The sequence below is a fragment of the Lissotriton helveticus genome, chromosome 9, assembly GCF_964261635.1.
Source record: "Lissotriton helveticus chromosome 9, aLisHel1.1, whole genome shotgun sequence".
In the NCBI taxonomy this organism is placed as follows: domain Eukaryota; kingdom Metazoa; phylum Chordata; class Amphibia; order Caudata; family Salamandridae; genus Lissotriton; species Lissotriton helveticus.
In genome coordinates this window covers 397,145,220-397,166,600 of record NC_136070.1, presented here as the reverse complement: position 1 = coordinate 397,166,600, position 21,381 = coordinate 397,145,220, and the positions used below count along the sequence as shown (strand labels likewise).

General features: G+C 45.3%; 1 protein-coding gene across 1 annotated transcript in view; it reads right to left on the bottom strand.

The window, feature by feature from the left end:
- The window catches only part of LOC144781356 (cholesterol 24-hydroxylase-like), a 457,687-nt gene that overhangs the window by 200,940 nt on the left and 235,366 nt on the right, over positions 1–21,381 (bottom strand). The window contains exons 6-8 of the mRNA XM_078660145.1: positions 17,027–17,165; positions 4,496–4,606; positions 4,241–4,397 (exon numbers count right to left, since the gene is read on the bottom strand). Of these exons, the coding sequence (XP_078516271.1) occupies positions 4,241–4,397; positions 4,496–4,606; positions 17,027–17,165 (407 nt within the window). The remainder of the gene's footprint in view (positions 1–4,240; positions 4,398–4,495; positions 4,607–17,026; positions 17,166–21,381) is intronic.

The window sequence follows — 21,381 nt, the reverse complement described above, 5'->3', positions numbered from 1 at the left end:
GCAACTGTTGCTTCTGCACTGGGCATCGAGCTTTGGGGGGTGCTGTGTTTTCAAATAGTTTATGGTTTTAACCCGTTCCGTGCTCCCGTTGGCCAACAGCTGATGGAGCACTCCCTCTCTGGTGCTGCGAACGTCCGTTGGCCGACGCAGCCCAGTCTACCCTTTAGAACGCCCGCACCACTGTGGAATTGCTGCCACGGTAAATGGGTTAACAGTGCCTGCTGCAGAGTTTCTTGTGTGCCCAGCAATATTTAGGCAACAATAAAAACACCAAGATAACTCTGGTGATCAATTTACTAGCTGGAGAAAGATCAGAGTGTTGTCTAGTGGGAGTTTTGGCTTATAATAAAGTAGTGCAGATAATTGTTATTTGCATTTCATAAGTTACAATCCCGATATAGCACAGTGAGCTAGAACTGTCATCAGAGAGCTGCATGCAACCTGCAAAGTAGATGTTAGAAGGTTATGTTTTTCCACAGCCTGATTATCCTATAAAAGAGTTTTTTTGGGTAGAAATAAATTCTTATTAAGCCAACACCATCAGCTGCTGTGTTTTAAAATCAGAGTTCATGCTTCTCAGTTTCAAGCACTATTAACAGATGGGGGCTAATTACGATGATGGGTGTGGTTCCGACTGCAGTATTTGGTTGCGACCGCCCACAGGGTTGTTGGTTGCGACCGCCCACAGGGTTGTTGCAAACATCCATTTTGCAATGGAAACTTGTGCGGCGGGCAGAAGAGGCACGCAGCACAAGCTTCCATTGAAAAAATTATTTTATTTTTTTAAACACTCCTGCACCATGTGGCAGGCCCCATTGTGAAGGGATGTTTGGGGGACACAATAGGTTGCCCCCTCCCCTGGCCACGATGCGGAGAAGCAGAGGGGAAGGGGCCCTGTCGTTTTCCAACAGCCTTTCCATGTCGGAAAGGCCAACATAGAATGGCTGTCGGAAACTGACATGATAATCCCGATGTCTGAGCCGCCGTCATTGAGGGATTATGAGGTGTTTCTAGCAGACCGATGGGCTCCTTGAGCAGCTCGCTGGAAAGGGGTGTACGGTCCCTCCACAGGCTGAATCTGACCGCACACATTGTATTGCGTCGGTCGGACCACAACAGCAGATGGCAGTTGGACCGCAACTGATGAGATGTCGGTTGGGGTCGTCCAACCTCCATCATAATCGGCCCCTTTATGCCTACCAGTAAGGTTGACCTGTATCTCCTACACCTTGTAATCCTCAATGTCTTGTTTAACATTTCCTATACATTGATTGTCTTGTGTATGATTCATTATCTCAGTGTAATATGTGTGTGATGTAAAGTGTTCTGACACCCTACATTGGTATAGGTAACACTATAAAACAACTGAAATACATATGAGAGAGGGGCTATGGAGAGATGAACGGCACTGTTGGAGGGTGGTAGTGAGTGAATCCATGGAGAAGGAGGCCATTGGGAGCACCAACAAGGATTGTCACAGCGAGCACCACCAGAGCTAAAGCTGGCTATGACTCAGGAACTGGTGTGAGGGGTGTTTTGATAATCCATTAGGAACTTGTAGAAGGCCAATTTTAGGTGGTCATTGTCTAGTTCCACAAAGAGAAGAACCTTGAGGAATGTTCTCATAAATCTCTCCTTTGGCTTGGGATATTCGAAGTTTAGAGATTGGGAGTAGTCTGCTAGCTTGCGCTCCTGGAATAAAGGGCCATTGTGGTTCTTTGTGTTACAGATTGCAGCAGTATCCACTTGGCTTATCAATCTTTTCCTCATGAGACTTCATAGCTATGGCATGAGCCTCTGCTTTGGCTCAACTGGATCATTTTAATCACTTTGGTAGATAGTGATGATTCAAATATGTGCAGCTCTCACATTAGCAAGTTCATGTGCAGTCGACCAAGAGCAAGCAGGTGGCTAAGGCATTCGCCATCTTCAATTTTTCTTTCCTTAGGCCTGAGAAGTGACAGCCTTGTATTTCTTGGGAATGTAATCCTCCATTTATACTGGTGAAACTGCCCATGCTTGTAAGCCCATGCCGGTAGGCATAGACAGCATCAATAGACTCACGTAATCCTTGTTTTGCTAGCCTTAAATAAAACGTTCATAGTCAGGGTTTGCTTTGGTACTGAATTGTTGTTTTAACACAGTTACTGCTGCCGTATAATTATCATCATCTCCATTGTCAACAAGGGTAAGAGGCATTAGGTGTACCTCTTCACCCAGTAAATGCAATAGAATAGACCTTTACGTTGCTGTGCCAGTCTCTTTTGTCACAGCAAGATCATTTTCAAATCGTGTGATCCACACTTGCTGTCCAGCCACCACTGATGATGGGGTTGTAACATACTGAAGGGTTGGATGTCAATTACGGCACTGTGCAACATGGTGGATGTGGTGACACAGATCTCTGGTAGCTGTTCCTGCTTCGGTAGCATGGCCCAAAATACACTCATGCTGCAATGGTGGGGCGAAAGGTTGACCAGTGTATTTACCTTATTACTAACAGAAACTAGTTTATCCCCCTTTTGTACTTATTTATTTCAGATCACCCTTTTGTAGGGACGTCCTTCTCCCAGGCTAGGACATGGGTATTGAGTGGCAGAATGAAGCTTTGTAGCAGCTAACAGCAGTACCCTGTGATGCATTAGTGGGAGAAGTAAGCTGTTACTTGTTAGAGGCATTCAGCAACGGGCATCTATTGACAGAGTGATGGTTTTGTGCACTGCCGGTGTGGGAATAATGCACCGGTTATTCTGACTATGTAGCAAATAGCCTGTGGTGATGAGCAGAACTGCTAGGGGTACCAGGAGTGGCATCTCCCCAGCATGAGCGTATGTGTAACTCCTTCAGCTGTGGTAGTGTGAATGGTGGAAGCAATAATGAGTGAAACTATTGAGCGTTGAAGGCTCTCCAGGGCTACCTACATGGACAGTAGCATAATTACAAGTAGTGATTGCTAATGTTATGTTGTGTATAAATTAGGCCCCAGATAGGCCGTGCAATAGCAGTAGCAGATGTGAACTCAGATTGGTATCAGTATACACACTGCCTGCACGCAGGCGTGACTTATTCACTTATAGACCTGTTGTCTTCTGGTTGGGAACACACCAAAATCAGGCCGTCTAGAGGGGGATCCCTGGTCACTCCCACTTGACCCATGCACCAGCTGCCCATTTACCTCTATTTTCAAAGTTACAACAACAATAATTGTTTATAGTTAATTGACCTTGATCACTACAAAAACCAAACACAGGAGGACATTTTAAGATTGCTGCATTGCTGGGTTGGGAGACGTAGGGCTTCCTTTGCCCCAGCCTTATGGTGTCCGCCCGCCATTCCTAGAGCTTGCTCCCCAGCAGCCAGTGCAGTTTCCCCCTGAACCAGTTTCCATCGCAATATTGAGAAAGCTGTGATGGCAGATCCCACATGCCATGTCAGCATGTTGGCCTATGTCATTTCCCAAGCTGAAGCTCGTTGCAGGCTATCTTTGATGTACCTCTACTGGTCCACCACCGGAACAATATGTGGAGTACAAATCCGTCATTCATTCAATAGTTTAAAGATGAGGCGCTTGAACTCGTTACAAATAATTTTCCTCTGAGGGACCTCCTAGTGGCATCTGTGCGAGTTCCATCACAGTTCAGTTACCTCTTTCTTACCTAACCAGGCATTAGTTACCTGCTCGCAAATTGAATGATTCTTTATAATCGCGATGCTTTCCAAATCATTGAATAACTTGTGTCTGATGTAAACGTAAATCCGTATTTGTAAAGCGCGAGCTACTCACCGTTATGGGTCTCAAGAGCCGTGAGCTATTGCCTAGAGTCACACAGTGCTGGGCTGAGCTGCCGGAGCCGCGGATCTAACCATGAACCCTGTGCTCCTGAAGTCAACTGCCCTGGCCGCTGCTCCACACCTCTCCACTACTCTACTCTGATGCATTCAAAACACAATTTAGTAAACAATAGACACGCATTTGCAGCCATGGTGAAATAGACACATACGTTTAATATCGCTGTTTGTTACAGTCATTCATATAAAAAAGAAAGGAAGCTTTGACTATTTAATAATAATATTTGTATATTGCTACCATGTACCGCACTGTGATGGGGGCTACGCAGTAATTAGAGTTAAACCTATTCTATAAAGTCATACAGGACTGGTGTCCCATTTATAATGATTTGGAAATCTTTCAGAATTAACCCTGCAAACTGAAGATCATTACAACAGAAGTTTCGCTTGCCTTCGCTTTTCAGAATCTGTGTTAGAATATCCATCGGTATCTCCTCCCCATTCTCGAGGGCCTTCTTCCTGCGCTCGATGCATTCTTTTCCTGTTTGGCGCAGCAGCCTCACGCTCTCCCGCACATCCTTTACCAGCTGTCGGTTTCCAGGGTACCACTTCAACACGACGTAATAAACAATTGTCCATTTACTTATGAGACACTGGCACAGAGGTAAATTTCACAAAAGAAAGAAACAATATTGTCCGCACAAACCTTTGACAAGGGAATTTCTTGTACGTTCATCCCTTTCAAGACCATGGAGATCGCTCGTGGAAATGGAGTCTGGTCATCCTGAAGTGAGTTTAGTTCCATTCCAAATGCCACCTAAGGATAAAACAGTATAAGTTATTAGGAGGGGAATTTATTTGGGGGCATTGAAAGTTTACTTTCTACTTTTATGATCTTACACTGAGCCAATCTATTATAGCAAAAGTAACTTTTTTAAATTATTAGTTTTAATTTCCTAGGCTATGGAATCTATCCAATATAAACTACTGTATTACTTTGCCTTTACAGATGCTAGTCCAAAAATTAGAAGACATAAATTCAGGCTCAAAATCTGCAGTAACATGCAACATTTCCATAGTAAAACTTTGTATAAAATGACTTCTGCACATTCTTGTGTTTTGCCTATAGCTGCTCACCAGACTGATCTGATCTGTTACCTTCTCTGGTAAATACAGCTCTTTTCAGGTGGGCGTCTGGTTGTCCCCCAAAAAATTAAGAATAACTTGCTTCAGATGGTGATTTGTCAGTGGGTCAGTGTTAGAAATGGGCTTTCTGGTTGACTACGGTATGCACCTAAGCCAGGCAGGATCCACCACTCTAGTCAGGATAAGGGGGATTAAAAGTCTAAAATTCCCCCTGCTCACCCCCTTGGTAGCTTGGCATGAGCAGTCAGGCTTTTCTCAGAGGCAGCAGTGGCAGGCGAGGATCCTTGAGGAGGAAGGGGAATGTAAAAAAATACATGTAAAAACCACTTACCTTATCGCTGCGTCCCATGTCTCAGCTCCGTCTCTCCTTCTCATCGGAACAGGAACCAGGAATCACACTCAGACTCCCCTGACCAATCACAATGCTACAAGGCAGCAATGTGATTGTTAGGCACCCAGGCTTCCCTGACCAATCACAACGGTGTAATGCAGCGCTGTGCTTGGTCAGAGCGCCATCATTCGGCGACCAGAAGAGGGACTGGGGGCACGGGCATGTTGCCAATGCAAAAAAACTTTCCTAGGCAGTGAGATACATATGTATTAAATTAATTTATTTGACATAATGTGGGGGATAACCCAAGCACAGTGCAATTAATGGACAGCTGTTTTAAACATGGTAGTTATTCTTTTATTAGTTTTTTTAAAAGTTTTAAACATCAAAAAGCAATAGTCAAAAACATTTATATATAAGTGCCTATACATCAGTTGAATTGTATTTACCATGAGTAACAGGCGGTAAGCACTTTTGTCAAAAACAGCACAATACAGATATACATAAGAAGACAACAATTATACATTAAATATACTTTTGAAACAATTGATTAAAAAGAAAAGAAAAAAAAAGATGGGGCAGTGGACATATTGTGGCAGATGGTAATTGTTGTTACAGTTCTCTACGCGCGTTTCGGCACGGAGCATGCCTTCTTCAGGAGTGCCACGAAAGTATATCCTGATAGATGGATCAAAGGAGAAATATTTATAGCACCTAATAGGTATAATTGATATGGTACAATCTATATATACATTATTGCACTGAGCTCAAAAAACTAATCAAGTGGTGTGAGTCTGCTCAGGAATGTTGCCAGGTGATACATCGTGAAGAAACCATGCAGTTTGAAGTGGGTAAGTAGATAAGAAGACTGTCACCAAAATACATCAGAGAGGAGTTTGTGAAGAAGACGTTAGGTCACCAAAGTATTGTGCTAGTGTCAAGAAAACCCAAGAATAAGGATTGATGCTTCGCAGTTGCTCAAGGAGCCAAGAAATGTGAAAAACCAGGAGATTGCGTTCATAGGGGAATACAAAGGCACTTACAAACTGAACAAGAGCGTATTGTAGCCAGGAGCTGGTTGGTAAACCATACAAGTGGGTGAGTACGGCTTCAGCAGATGATAACCTGGAGTTAAAGAGGCAATGAACAGGACTGAGGCTAGACACGGGCATGTTGTCCACCCAGGTTGTAATGCAGCCTGGATGGAAAACATGGGAAGAGCGCATGACTGTTTGTCGGCCCCAGAGGACCCGCCAAAGCGTCATGCACACTTCAGTGTGCCTACCACTCGTACCCTGCGCTGCTCTGAGAGCAGAGCAGCCCCACTCGCAAAGCAGCTGGAACAAATAAAATGATTATAACATTCAGTTGTTAACATTTTATTTTTCCATTAGTCACACTGCTTAAAAGCAGTAGGGCGATTCTCCTCCACCTTAGCGGAGGAGCCACCACTGCTCAGAGGCAATGTGTAAAGCATTTGCGCATAAAGTAAAGTAAAGTAAAGTCCACATTTGTAAAGCGCACAATCACCCGTAAGGGTCTCTAGGCGCCGGGGGCCGTCGGGAAGATTAAGCGAGCTATTGCCCAGAGTCACATGGTGCTGGGCTAACCTGCCGCCGGACCCGGGGATCGAACCGTGGTCCCCAGATTCCAGTGTCAGTCGCCCTGGCCGCGGCGCCACACCTCTTCCATATAGTATACAGTGAAAACACTACAAAAGGACACCACACCAGTTTTAGAAAAAAATCCAATATTTATCTGTGTAAAACAAGACCAAAACAACAAAAATAATCCAACATTCAGTAATCCAAAATACCAATAAAGCAAACATAGACTTTAAAAACAATTCCTTAAAGGCAATAGCAACGTCTATTATGGTGTCGTGAGCAATCAAATCCAACAGTTCTGGCCGAGCGCGGCATTGCGGGCCAGCTGCGGTGTCGGAGAACAGTAAATTTGGAGAGGCAAGGAGTCGGACCTTAGGATGAGCTCTGGAGGAGCGGTGTCAGTCCGGGGGCTCGGTGCAGGAGTCATCAGGCCCATGAAGTTACACATGTTGCAGGTCAAACACCTTGAGTTTGAAGTCAGAAGTGCCTGCGTTAGCAGGCGTCGGCGCTGCGGTGTGAAGCGGATCGGTGTGACGTGCGGTGTCCTCAGGTCACGGTGCAGGAAGCGGCTTGGTGAGGGTCATCCAGCTGCGTTGGTGAGACCAGGGCTGTGATGCGAAGCAGGGCTGTACTGGCTGTGGTGCTGACAGGTCATGGTGTCGGCAGCAGCTTCGTCATTGCTGAAGCGGTGTCATCGGTAGACCCAAGGCTGCGGTACGAGGCGGGGCAATAAGATGTGCGGGACTCACTGCTTGTGGTGTGGGCAGTGGCATTGGTTGACGAACTGGAGTCAAAGGTGCTGGCATCGGTTGGCCAAGGCTTTGGTCTGGGACAGGGAGGTGCGACGTGTAACTTATGAGCGGTGCCTACAAACCACGATGCAGGCAGCGGCATCGATGTCAGCTTGGATCAGCGGTGGCGGGGAGACCAGGGCTGCAGTGTGAAGCGGGACGGTGCTCCCTGTTCTCCACAAGCAGTCTCTACAGTCCACGGTATAGGCAGCCACATCGGTGACGGCATTGCTGTGTCGTTGGGGACATCAGGGCAGCGATTTGAAGCAAGGCGGTGCGAAGTGATGCCTACAGGTCATGGTGGAAGTAGTGGCTCAGTGGCAGAATCAGACGGAGTCGTCGGTGAGACCATGGTTGCGGTGTGAAGTGCGGCGGTGTCCTCTGTGGTGCCTTCAGGTCACGGAACCGGCATCAGCGTCGTTGACGGTGTTGGGTTTCCTTTTTCCTCTGTGGCAGATGAAACATCCAGTTCCAGAAGCTGGTACCCAGAAGATGTGAAAGTCTTCGATTTCCCTGAGACTTCCAATAGGAGGCAAGCTCTTGGGAATACTTTGTATGCAGAAAGAACAGTCCAGTCCTTTCCCTGCCCAGGACAGAAGCAGCAACTGCAGATCAACCAAGCAAAGCAACAACAGCAAAGGGGCAGTACTCATCCTTGAAGCTCTTCCATCTCTTCTCCCTGACAGGTTCCTTAGTCCAGCAGTAATCTAAAGTTCTGGGGTCACTATTTATACCATATTTTCCTTTGAAGTTGGCACAATCAAATCTCCTCTGGCATACATAAACCAGTTCAGCCTGGCTCAGGGCAGGTTCGCCACAGGAGGTGAAGACAGCTTTGTGGGACACAGCCACAGTCCATTCAGGTGCAAGCAACAACTCCTCCCACTACTCTAAATGCAGTCAGGTCTAGTCAAATTGGCTATGAGTCACCCAAGAAAGGCAGGAACCACCTCAAACACCCCCTCCCCAAGGGTCTGTCTAGTGTGAATGCACATCCGCTGCCCCTGTCACTCTAAACCCAGACAGGGAATACACAAAGGGCAAAGGCACACAGGATGGTTAAGCAAGAAAATGCCCATTTACTAAAAGATGTATCTTTAAATTCTGAGTTCAGGAAGCCTACACTCCATTTCTCTATCTTGTCACGATGGAAAGTTATGCTTGTAAGATGTCACAAAGCAACTCCCAAGTTATCCTATGGGACAAATTGCCTTGCAATACTGAAAAACGAAGTGTACAGTATTTCACTATCAGGACATGTAATAATCACCAGTACATGGCCTGCATTTCTCCCATGCGGCACACTGCCGCAGTGTTACCTTGGGCCTACCTTAGGGGTGTCTTAAATGTGATAAAAGGGACAGTTATGGCCAGGCAAGTGGGTGTACTTGCCAGGTCGGATTGGCAGTTAAAAACTGTGTGCAGACACTGCAATGGCAGGTCTGAGAACCCTTTGAAAGGCTCCTTGTGTGGGTGGAACAATCAGTGCTGCAGGCCCACTAGTAGCATTTGATTTACAGGCCCTGGGCACACACAGTGCACAGTACTAGGGACTTAATAGTAAATCAAATAAGCCAATCATGGAAACCCAATCATAACAAAATTTACTTGGAGAGCATATGCACTCTATTACTATTTAGCAGTGGTAAAGTGCCCAGACTCCTAAAACCATCAAAAACTAGGTCTGAAATAGGAGGCAAAAGTCTTGGGGTAAACCCACTAAAAAAGCCAAGTTTAACAGTCAGGCTCACTAAATAACTTAAGGTTACAACTTCATATGCCCCACCTTTGTGAGTGTTGTCACAGTGTCTGAGACCCTGACAGATATGGATATCTCCAGGTGGATACACAATAACTGTGCGTGAATATGAGTGACCTATATTTGGGAATCAGTTCATACCTACCCACAATGAATCTAGAAATGTACTCACTACCTCCTACACAGTTCTTTTAATACAATACATCACATGTGCCTAGTGCCTGTAAATTAAAAGCTACTAGTCGGCCTAGCGAAAGTGATCGAACTACATGTCCTCAAGACACATTCAGCCTTCCTAGAGGAACACCAGCTACTCCAAGCCCGTCAAGGGGGTTTTAGAGCCCACCACAGTACCTAGCTGGTAATGTTGTCTGTCCTAGATGAGCTTAGAATCAAGGCTGACAATAAAAAACCGAGCACCCTGATTTTATTAGACCTATCAGCGGCGTTCGACACGGTCAGCCATACCCAACTACTGACCCGTATCACTGATCTGGGCATTTGCGGACAGGCACACCAGTGGCTCTCATCCTTCCTGACTGGCCGGTCCCAGAGGATCCAGTTGGGTGAGCAGGTGTCGGACAGGGTCAACCTCACCTGTGGCATCCCCCAGGGATAAGCACTGTCACCGCTCCTCTTTAACATATATCTACAGCCTCTGGTGGCAGCTCTAGCCCGAATGGACTGTAGAGTTTTCAATTATGCGGATGACACCCAACTCATCCTTCAGATTGATAATTCCGCCCATGCCCAAGACCTGGCACAAAACATCCTCAGATTCACGGTAAACTGGATGATGGCCAACTCCCTAAAATTAAACCCAGACAAATCAGAAGTTCTCGTTATAACCATGAAAAACAATCCCTGGAGCGATCATTTCTGGCCCCAAGAACTAGGTACTTCTCCCGTACCAGCACCTGTTGTTAAAACCTGGGCATTAAGATTGACTTTGAGCTCTCGATGTCCAATCAGGTCACCTTAGTGGTCGGAACATGCATAGGCCTCTTGAGACAACTGCAGAAACTTGCTCCCCTTGTTTCAACTGCCTCACTACAGACAATTGTATCTGCAACAATTGTCTCCAGACTAGACTACGGCAACGCCATATACATCGGCCTTCCTCAGTATCTTATCAATAAACTGCAGGTGGTACTGAATGACGCAGCCAGATTGATTTTTAGGCTACCCCTGTGCTGTGCAAGCTACATTGGCTCCCGATTAAGCAAAGAGAGAAATTCAAGGGCCTCTGTATTGCACATAAAGCAATCTATGGCCAAGCCCCATTATATATCAAAGCACGCCTTGAGAATTATGTTCCGAGCCGCACTCTACAATCCTCCGAGGTCTGCCACCTGGTTCCCCACGATACAACAGTGTGTCCAAAGGAGGTAGAGCTTTCTCCGTTCTACTTCCGCAACTGTGGAACCTACTACCAGATCATCTACGCAAGGAATCTGCCCTCTTACCTTTTAGGAAAGAGCTAAAAACGATCTTGTTTAGGGAGGCCCTGTACTCAGTCTAACCTCCCTGCTTGTGATGTTATGTAACCACCCTAATGTTCCCTGACCCTCTCTCTAAATGCGCTAAGAGACCTGTCGGTGATTATGCGCTATATAAAAATACATTTAACATAACATAACACTCAAGTAGCCCTTTGAACATGTTTCAGGACTGCAACTGCAGGGCCTGTGTGGGCAGTTAACACTACCATGATGACTTGGCATTTAAAACTCCTTGCCAAGCCTTAAATTCCCCTTTTGTTACATTATATCTCACCCCTAAGGTAGGCCCTAGGTATCCAATGGGGCTGGGTGCTGTGTAATTAAAAGGTAGGGCATGTACTTTTAGGTTTTGCATGTCTTGGTTGTGAAAACTACCCAAATCCATTTTTCACTACTGTAAAGCCTACCCCCTCATTGGGAATTCCTTATTACACTTTATAAGCTGAATCCTGGGACCTGTTTTGGGGTATCACCTCTCATCAGCCAGGCTAGCTTGAATCCAGTGGTGCAGCAAGCAAGGAACCCATGTCTGGGCATACCCTTAGCCACTTAAGACGCACATAGCAAAATCATAAAATTAAATGATGGACGAAGTGTTGAAACGTTTCAAACACTCACCTCCAGTAACAGATTTTTGTTTAATCCATTGTTATTTTGCTTGCCACGTCACCCCAGTTTGGACTCAGCCATATGCAAATCAGTCTTCAGCCTGCTCCCCGTACAGTCCAGCCTGAATTGCCAAGCCAGGTCCTCCCTGGACCAGAAACCAGAATCCAAGGACTGGTTTTGTGGTATCACCCCTATCAGCAAGGATAGCTTGAATCCAGTGGCGCAGCAAGCAAGCGACCCACATCTGGGCCTACCCTTAGCCACTTAGGGCACCCATAGCAACTTCACAAAATAAAATGATGGACAAAGTGTTGAAGCTTTTCAAACACTCACCCCTAGTCACAGATTTGGATTTCATCCATCATTATTTTGCTTGGCACGTCGCCCCATTTTGGACCCAGCCATATTCAGTAGAAGCGGGGGTTTGCTACGAGTGGCGGAGTGGATAGAGAGGGCGAGAAGGGCATAAGTGAGGGGGAATATTTAAAAAAAAACGTACCTTCAGCCGGCCATGTCCCGCCTTAATCTCATCTGCTCCTTCCTCTTCTTCAGGCACAGGCTCCCAATCTGCCCTGCAGCAAATACTGAAGCTGCTCTTGCATGAGAGCAGATTCAGGATTGGCCTGAGCACTCTCAATTAGCTCTCCAGGACAGACTGGGAGTCTGTGCTTGCTCTTTCAAACCCCAGCAATGCAGCAGGGGTTGGAGAGAGCTTCACTGCGCATGATGGTTTGGCTGGTCCGAGACGGCTGGCCATACCGTCATGTGCAGTCAAGGAACTACACACACTACTCCCCTCAGTGTTGTCACCCCTCCACCCTGCCCCCAAGAGGACAGGAGAGGAGAAATGTTCTTTTATTTTTCCTTTCCCGCCTTTTTTGGGGGAGAGACGCTCCTCCACCATATCGGAGCTGCTGCCGCTGGCCATATGCAAATCAGTTTTGACCCAGCACCCCATGGGAACAGTCCAGCCTGAACTGCCAAGTCAGGTCCTCTATGGACCGGAATCAAGGATCCTGTGACCGGTTTTGTCATATCTAGCTTAAATCCAATGGTGCAGCAAGCAGGGACCCACATGTGGGCATACTCGTAGCAACTTTGGACGCACATAGCAACATCACAAAATGTGATTTGTTCCGCATTTTGTCCATCATTTGTGTGTCTTTTACTTACACCTGAATAGGCTGTGTCCTGTCCCCAAACAAAGGGGTCCATACCCTCCTAGAGTGAGGCTGGAGCTGGGAGGTAGAACCTCGGTGCACTTTAAAGACCCTCTCTGAAGTCACCTCCACTTAAAAGTCACAACTGGGTATAAATACTGTCTCTGACCTCACAAATTTAAACACTACTGGACCTGTGAAGAACTCTTTTTGGAAAAGGGGGGTGGTGATGGACAGAGTTTCTGAATGATGCAGAATACTCTTACCAAGTCAAGTGTGGGAGGGCATACTCAGACGTGAGTCCCTTGCTCATTGCACCATCAGGATTCAAGCAAGCCGGGCCGAAGAAGGCTGTGATGCCAGAAACCGGTCCCCGGAAGCTTGTTTCCTTCCCAGTATAAGAATTGGCTTGGTAGTTTGGTTTGCCCTGTTCCCATCATGCACTGGGACAGGAACAGACTAATTTGCATATAGCCAGGTTCTGAGCTGGGATGCTGCAGTGAGCTAAAAAACAGTGATGGATTAAAACCATGATCTATTGACTTGGTAAGAGTATTCTGCATCATTCAGAAACTCTGTCCATCACCTTTTCCAAAATCGATTTTATCCACACTATGTGTGGGAGGGCATACTCAGACGTGAGTCCCTTGCTCATTGCACCATCAGGATTCAAGCAACCCGGCCGAAGAAGGCTGTGATGCCAGAAACCGGTCCCCGGAAGCTTGTTTCCTTCCCAGTATAAGAATTGGCTTGGTAGTTTGGTTTGCCCTGTTCCCATCATGCACTGGGACAGGAACAGACTAATTTGCATATAGCCAGGTTCTGAGCTGGGATGGTGCAGTGAGCTAAAAAACAGTGATGGATTAAAACCATGATCTATTGACTTGGTAAGAGTATTCTGCATCATTCAGAAACTCTGTCCATCACCTTTTCCAAAATCGATTTTATCCACACTATGTGTGGGAGGGCATACTCAGACGTGAGTCCCTTGCTCATTGCACCATCAGGATTCAAGCAAGCCGGGCCGAAGAAGGCTGTGATGCCAGAAACCGGTCCCCGGAAGCTTGTTTCCTTCCCAGTATAAGAATTGGCTTGGTAGTTTGGTTTGCCCTGTTCCCATCATGCACTGGGACAGGAACAGACTAATTTGCATATAGCCAGGTTCTGAGCTGGGATGGTGCAGTGAGCTAAAAAACAGTGATGGATTAAAACCATGATCTATTGACTTGGTAAGAGTATTCTGCATCATTCAGAAACTCTGTCCATCACCTTTTCCAAAATCGATTTTATCCACACTATGTGTGGGAGGGCATACTCAGACGTGAGTCCCTTGCTCATTGCACCATCAGGATTCAAGCAAGCCGGGCCGAAGAAGGCTGTGATGCCAGAAACCGGTCCCCGGAAGCTTGTTTCCTTCCCAGTATAAGAATTGGCTTGGTAGTTTGGTTTGTTCTGTTCCCATCATGCACTGGGACAGGAACAGACTAATTTGCATACAGCCAGGTTCTGAGCTGGGATGGTGCAGTGAGCTAAAAACAGTGATGGATTAAAACCATGATCTATTGACTTGGTAAGAGTATTCTGCATCATTCAGAAACTCTGTCCATCACCTTTTCCAAAACCTGTGAAGAACTCTGCCAGGAGGAAGGACTGCTGTGATGCTACAAATGACTGCCACTATGCTGGACTGCTGCTCTGCAAGACCTGCTTTTCTGCTGTCCTGTCCTGCTGCCTGCTACCCTCTGCCTGCTGAGGAAGGACGGGATCATCTTACTTGAGCCCAGAGTGACTCCACAGGCATACTGGCTTGCCTCCTGTTTAAAGACTCAGGGATTTCAAAGTCTTACACCCTGCTCCTGTGCCTGGTCAGTCCATTGGAAGGGGATCCAGGTGCTTGCTCCAGCAGAACCGATGCATCCTCTACTTCAAGAGCAGAATCAACACATTAAAGCTGTTGGGGGAACAAAACCTACACATCGCATTTAACCCCATAGGTGCTTATTGCTTCCAAGCGCTATTTTTTACTTTTATTTTTTAAAATTCATATCATATATACTTGCTGCATTTTGGGCCTTTTGGTTGTGTTTTATTTTTAAAACTATAATCTATTATTCTAAACTGGTGTGGAGTCTTTTTGTGGTGTTTTCACTGTGTTACTGTTTGAAGTGTTGCACAAATACTTTACACGTTGCCTCTTACGTTAAGCTTGTCTGCTCTATGCCAAGCTACCAGAGTGTGAGCACAGGTTACTTTATGGTGTATATCTGACTTCGCAAAGACAACAAGATGATGAACAGAGTGCTGAAACTTTTCAACCACTCACCCTCAGTCACAGATCTGGGTTTAATCCATCATTCTCTTGCTCAGTATGCTACCCCAATTTGGACCCAGCCATATGCATATCAGTCTTGACCCTGTTCCTCATGGGAATAGTCCAGCCCGAACTGCCAGGCCAAGCCATCCCAGGACAGGAAACAAGCACCCTGAGACTGTTTTAGGAGCATCAGCCCCCATCAGTCAGGTTAGTGGCATAGTGAGCCTGTTACCCACGTCTGGGCATACCCAGCGCACTTAGTGCAAGAAAGCAAAAGACACACAGATGATGGACAGTGGTAAAGCGAGCAAGGGACTCATGTCCGAGCATATCCTTGGCCACTTGGGGCGAACATAGCAAACACAACAAGATGATGGGCGGAGTGCAGAATTTTTTCAACCACTCACCCCCAGTCACAGATCTGGCTTTAATCCATTGTTCTTTTGCTCACTATGCCCCCCAGTTTGGACCCAACCATATGCAATTCAGTCTTGACCCTGATCCTCATGGGAACAGTCCATGTCGAACAGCCAGGCCAGGTCCTCCCTGGACTGGAAACAAGCATCCTCGGACCGGTTTCCGGGTATTACCCATAATCAGATAGGCTAGCTTGAATTCAGTGGCACAGCGAGCAAGGGACCCACGTCTGGGCATCCCTTTCAGCACTTCGTTCACCATCTTGTAGTGTTTGCTGTGTATCTTACTTACCCTCACTAGGATAGGGTTCCTGCTTGGGCAAGGTGCATACCTCGGCCAATCTGAAACCCAATTTCTAACAGCGATGATGTAGCTCTACTGACTGTACAGGTCAGTCCACGTAAAGGCTCACCGACGTTCCTTACAGGCAGCCAATACCTTGGAAGAGTTCAGGGAATTCATCTAGCAAGCAGTAAAACTCAGCCGTATGTAAGCTGAAAGCAAAATGAATGATTTGCAGATTTTTGACTGTTTGGCAATTCAGCAGCATACCTCTTCCTCCTTTTCTTAGATATACTTTGGTAGGGGTAGTCCACTCACTGGGCATAATGTCTGCTGCAAACATTCTATCAAGAGCGCGCAAGCTAGAGGTTTGGTCTTTTTGGGATGATCTTGTGTGTTTCCTGGACCATTACACTTATGAATATGCGGGCGTTGATTATGGCAGTCAAAGGAATTCCTCCTACTACTACTTGGGGGTGGATATGGCCTTTGTTTGGAACTGATTGACATCATGAACCAAGTAGATTGCGCCATCCTTCTCATATCATGTCTCAGATCATATCATGTCTATATGATCCTCCTCAGTGTTACTGATGGTAGGCGCATAGAAGTTTACCACTGTCTTTGGATGGTTCTATTATGGCTGGTACTACCTGCATATTATTCAAAGTGGTTCATCTTGAGCACTTCTTACCAGTCGCCCGTCACTCTCCTGTCTGCTGAAATGACCCTATGCAACGTCAGCATGGCTAACTCAGTGTTTTGCTTCCTTCTCCTTAGAACACAGTCACTACTCAGGATATTTGGTGAACCTGTTCACTCTTTATGGGCTGGTGTAGGCCTGCTTCCATGTGTAAAGGCCATCCTTTCCACAGTTCCTTGGAGGGTCTCAAGGTCTAAATGTCTTGCATGGACTTCCCTAGATCCTGCAATGTCTGTTCTCATAGTCTGGCCGATGCGCAGCCCAGTATAAGCTGGACTCTGATTTACTCCATTTCATCTCGCAGGGTGCAGGTGCTGGCTTTCACTTTGAATCCTGTACACTATTTTCACTGGTTTTGTGACCTAATACAGAAAATTGTGTATGCTGAAAAATTTTCTACCATTTCGCTTTCTAGTTTTGGTATGTATGTATCATATTTGCAGCATCTTCCTAAAAAAATATTGAAATGTTGGCCAAAAATATATGATCAGACAAACTCTTGCCTTATTAGGGTGAACTCATGCAGAAAAACATGTGATATTCATTCTTCAGGATACACTACATATTCAAACTGGAACCAAATAGTATATCATTTTACATATGCAGAAGATCTTACCTTTGCAATCACATCAAGCGTTACTCGACTAGTCAAGTCAAGAATTCGAACTTCTCTTTTTCCATCAGCGCTTTCTGCTAGTTTTTCCATCAGAGCCTCAGCCTTCTCATTGAATGTTTCCATCAATCCCATGAGGTAGCTGCAAGTTATGGTTTATTAATATCTCTACATATTAATTGTTTAAAATAAAGAATGTGCAAAAAATGTCCATCAGCCTATATTATCATTGTATTTTTATGTTTGGCAAGATAAACCGTTAGTTGTAATACAGAGCCCTTGCAATCACATAAACCATCAGAGATATCATAAACTAGAATGTAATCATTGATGACATCACTGATGACATCTCATATAACATTATTGAAAACACCACTGATGGCATCATCCATGATACTTCAGTAGATACTAATTTTTCTTTCATTTGACGCTGATAATAATCGTTTTTCTATTGGCATAATCTTTATTATGAGTAAAATTATTTATTATAATGAGATCCTCCTATTTCCTCACTCTGAAGAGATGGAAGAAAATCCTTCCCTTCCTTCCAATGAAGTTAGGAAAAACTGTTATCATACCCCTAGCTTTCTCAAAATAAGATTACTGTAATGCCTGAAATGTAGGCTTGCAAAAGCACCTACTAAACAAACTGCAGACTCTTCAGAATGCAGCAGCCTGGGTGCTTATGAACCTTCCAAAATGTTCAGTTTCTCAAACTGCACTGGCTACCAATCAAAGCAAAAATTAGGTTTAAAGTCCTATGCTGGGCTCACAAAGCCTTACACCAGGTTGGTCCTCTTTTCTTTCAAGAAACCTTTAAGTGGTATTCACCCTCACACAGCCGTTAGTCCAGTACAGCTAGATGAATAAGAACATCTGGAATCAAAACAGCAAACTGGGGAAGAAGAAGCCTCTCCCAAGTTACATCCAAATGGTGGAACTCCAAGCCCGACTATCTTTGAATGCAACCTAAACTCCGAATCTTTAGGAAACTGCTAAAAACCTGGCTTTTCTGCTCAGCAGTCTAAACCTCAACTATTCTGCCTTCATGAGAGATATATTATCTGACACTAGCGCTAAGACACCATTATAGTATTCATGAGCTCTACAAAACTATTAACAAAACATAACAGATGTTTTGAAGCCACTGTTATTATTACTGTATTTTAAATATGGTGGGTCTCTTGATCTGATATATATATATATATATATACACACACACACGCACACTAGTGCAACATATATATGTATATGTGTGTATGTATGTGTATGTATGTATGTATGCAATATTAGTGGTATTACCTACTGGTGGTCGCCAGTAGATAGTTATAGTTAGGACCTAGTTTCCATAGGAAAATCGCAACATTCTATTCCCAATAACTTTGGCGCCGGATGACGAATCTTTGCGAAATGGTCAAAACTTGTCGGGCTCTCCAGTCAGCTCCTATCCTTAAAGGTTCAGACTGATTCAGCAAGCGGGGGCCGAGAAAATTGGGGTGGTCCCAAACCTGTTTTCTTCATGTTAATTCCCATAGGAACCTTTTGACACGGCTACAGCCCGAACTGCTGACCGGAATTACACCAGATTTGGTAAAAAGGTAGCCCTTGGTTCAGAAAGAACTCTTTTTGTTAAATGGTGTAAATCCATTCAGTAGTTGCTGAGAAAATCTAAATTAAAAAAATATCGATATATATATAGGCGCGCATGATCCGTGCTCCCTCCCGATCACGAGCTTCATGCTAATTGGCTGTCAACACTCCAAACCAGGAAGTGTTGGCAGCCATCTTGCGTCTCAGTGAACCGAGGCACAGGAAAACAGAAAAACTAAGGTGCAAAACAAGAAAAGGGGGCAGGGTGGAAACCCCCTAACCCCCTAGGCCTGCTTAGGGGGTCCTACAAGGACTACAATCAACTAACAATTATTCTGGGGTTCAAGGGGTGTGTTTTAAGACCTGGGCACAGTTATATCCCCCACACAAGCATTCAAACAACAACAAATAACTGTGGGTCTAACGGTGAGCTCAAAACATGCTATGTATGGCTGGCTATGTGTCTGCTACTCCTCTTGAGATAGAAGACAGACTGGACAGTTAACCACTGTGAAAAAATGTCCATCAGTTACGCGGTTGTAGGCGCCCAGTACATCATATGGTCTACTCCACAGTAGTATAACCACCACTCTATCACCATAGATCAAAATTGGAGACAAAGAGTGATGGGTGGATGTCTGGTAGATTGAGTTATCGTAACTGTGAGCAGTGCACAAAAATAAGAGTGTAAAAAATGATAAGTGTAAAATTGGATGGTGCATACAATTATTTTTTATTCTGGAGTCATGCACCTCCAAGGCTAAAAATAACGTGCAAGTAAGTCAGGTGGTTCAAACAAATACCTTCTGACTGGGCTATCTGGTCGACATGTTTCTGCGGTTACTGGTCAAGTGTTACCATCCGCTTCCTCAGGACCCATAAACTTAATTGCTACTGCTGAATCAGTGATAAGTGAAAAAAGGACATTCTGTAAACATAAAAGTGTCACCTGTACACTTCCATTATTCTCCTGTGAGTGTCCGTTTTTGATATAGCCAGCGAATCCACATGTAATGAAAAACAAACAATAATAGCACTCACATTAGTTAAGGCTATCCCAAACAGAATTGTTCCAATGATTATGATGCTGCCTCTAGGTCAAAATGACACTAGAGTGTCTCACATTGTCATAATAATCAATGTCTCACCTTAATTTTTAAGGGAAAACGCCTCACCTCACCTGGCAAACAGCTCAGGAAAATGAAGCACCGCTCTGTAGTGCAGAAAAAATATATACAAGGTCAGTGTTAAAAGACAGTGTCAGGCAGTTACAGAAACACCACCTAACGGGTGCCCAGGTAGGCAACCCAGAGGGGGGGCAGTTATCTTATCGTGGTGCCCACATTATGGCATAGTTCGATGTATTCAGCACATAACCCATAAGGTGTATAACGTGCTATCAAAAAGCAGATTGCTCGCGTTTTTGTTGTCGTGGTAAAATATTCAGACAAATATTTATTTACAGAGCTAAAAGCGTTCTAGAGATGTCATGTCGTTAGGAGGTGTCTCTCTCAGCCGATCACCAAGGATCCATTTGTTTAAAGGATAAACAACACCAAGCGTCTTATTGTAATGATAGTCTACAAAAATCAGTGCTGCCAAAATAAATTACTATTAATTAGGCAGCTGGCTGCATGTCTGACCTGGACAGAATAGCGCTGGATTTTGCAAGCGCTCCCACCCATTAGTGCAAGCGGCATCTATCGCGCGCTGCTGATCTAACAAGGAGTTAAACAAAGCCCCTCCTGCTGCCTCACCTCTCCGTCGGTACTTCAGACAGCCGGCCGGGCTGTTTGGGGAGGTGCCGAGGGGGGCGACGTGCACTTCCTTATTGATTCTGTGCCTGCGCGTTAGGTCATGCGCGCAGAGCCCAGAACTACAAATGCTCATGGGTAGTGTAGTTCGGCTAGGTTCCGTCGAGCGCTTCAGTGCGCGAGTACGTTTAGGGACTACAAAGTTGCTGGGAGTTGTAGTCTCAAGGGTGCCTGTCAATCGCGCTTGGTTGCAAATGCCAATATGCAGAGAGATTTCTAGCGTGATGACCAGGTCAAGTGGATTTTAATAACTATGATACGGAGGCTGAGAGCCCTAGTGCGCGAGTCCATTAAGGACTGCACTCGCCTCTGGAGAGCATGGTTACATGAGCGCCCCTCGATCGTGCTTAGTTTATGCTGCTACTGTGCAGTGAGATGTCAATTGTAGCGCAGTGACATGATGAAGTCAATTCTGGCGCGGAGGCTCTTTTATTATACATCCCAGTATATCTGGAGCTTTAAATAGCCAACTACCAGCCATCGTCCTCCTTCTCACGAGGACAAGGGATCAGTATGGAGCAAGGGATCAATATTATGTTCTCCGCATAATCATAAGACAACCATAGAACTAGCTGGACAACATATACCTCTGTGTTAGAAGTAATCACTAAGGTTCATGTCTCAATCGACAGGACTCCTCTCAGGATAGTACCAGATGGCCAGTCAGGTAGACCTCTCAGATTACATGCAATCATTGGATAGTACTTCTACAGTGTCATCCACGGGATGTCTTCGTTGAGCCCGCTTTTATCGCAGTTGAGCTTATACACCCATTTTTGTTCGATTCTGAACAAGTACCTGGATATATCCGTGATGTGATTAGGAATATTGGGTTGTTCTAACACAGTCCACTCAAAGTCCGTGGGTCTGTGCCCCACTTGGATGAAGTGATTGGTCAATCTTGTTGACTGCTTCTTGCACCTTATTGTGCTCTTATGCTCCGAGATCCTTGTT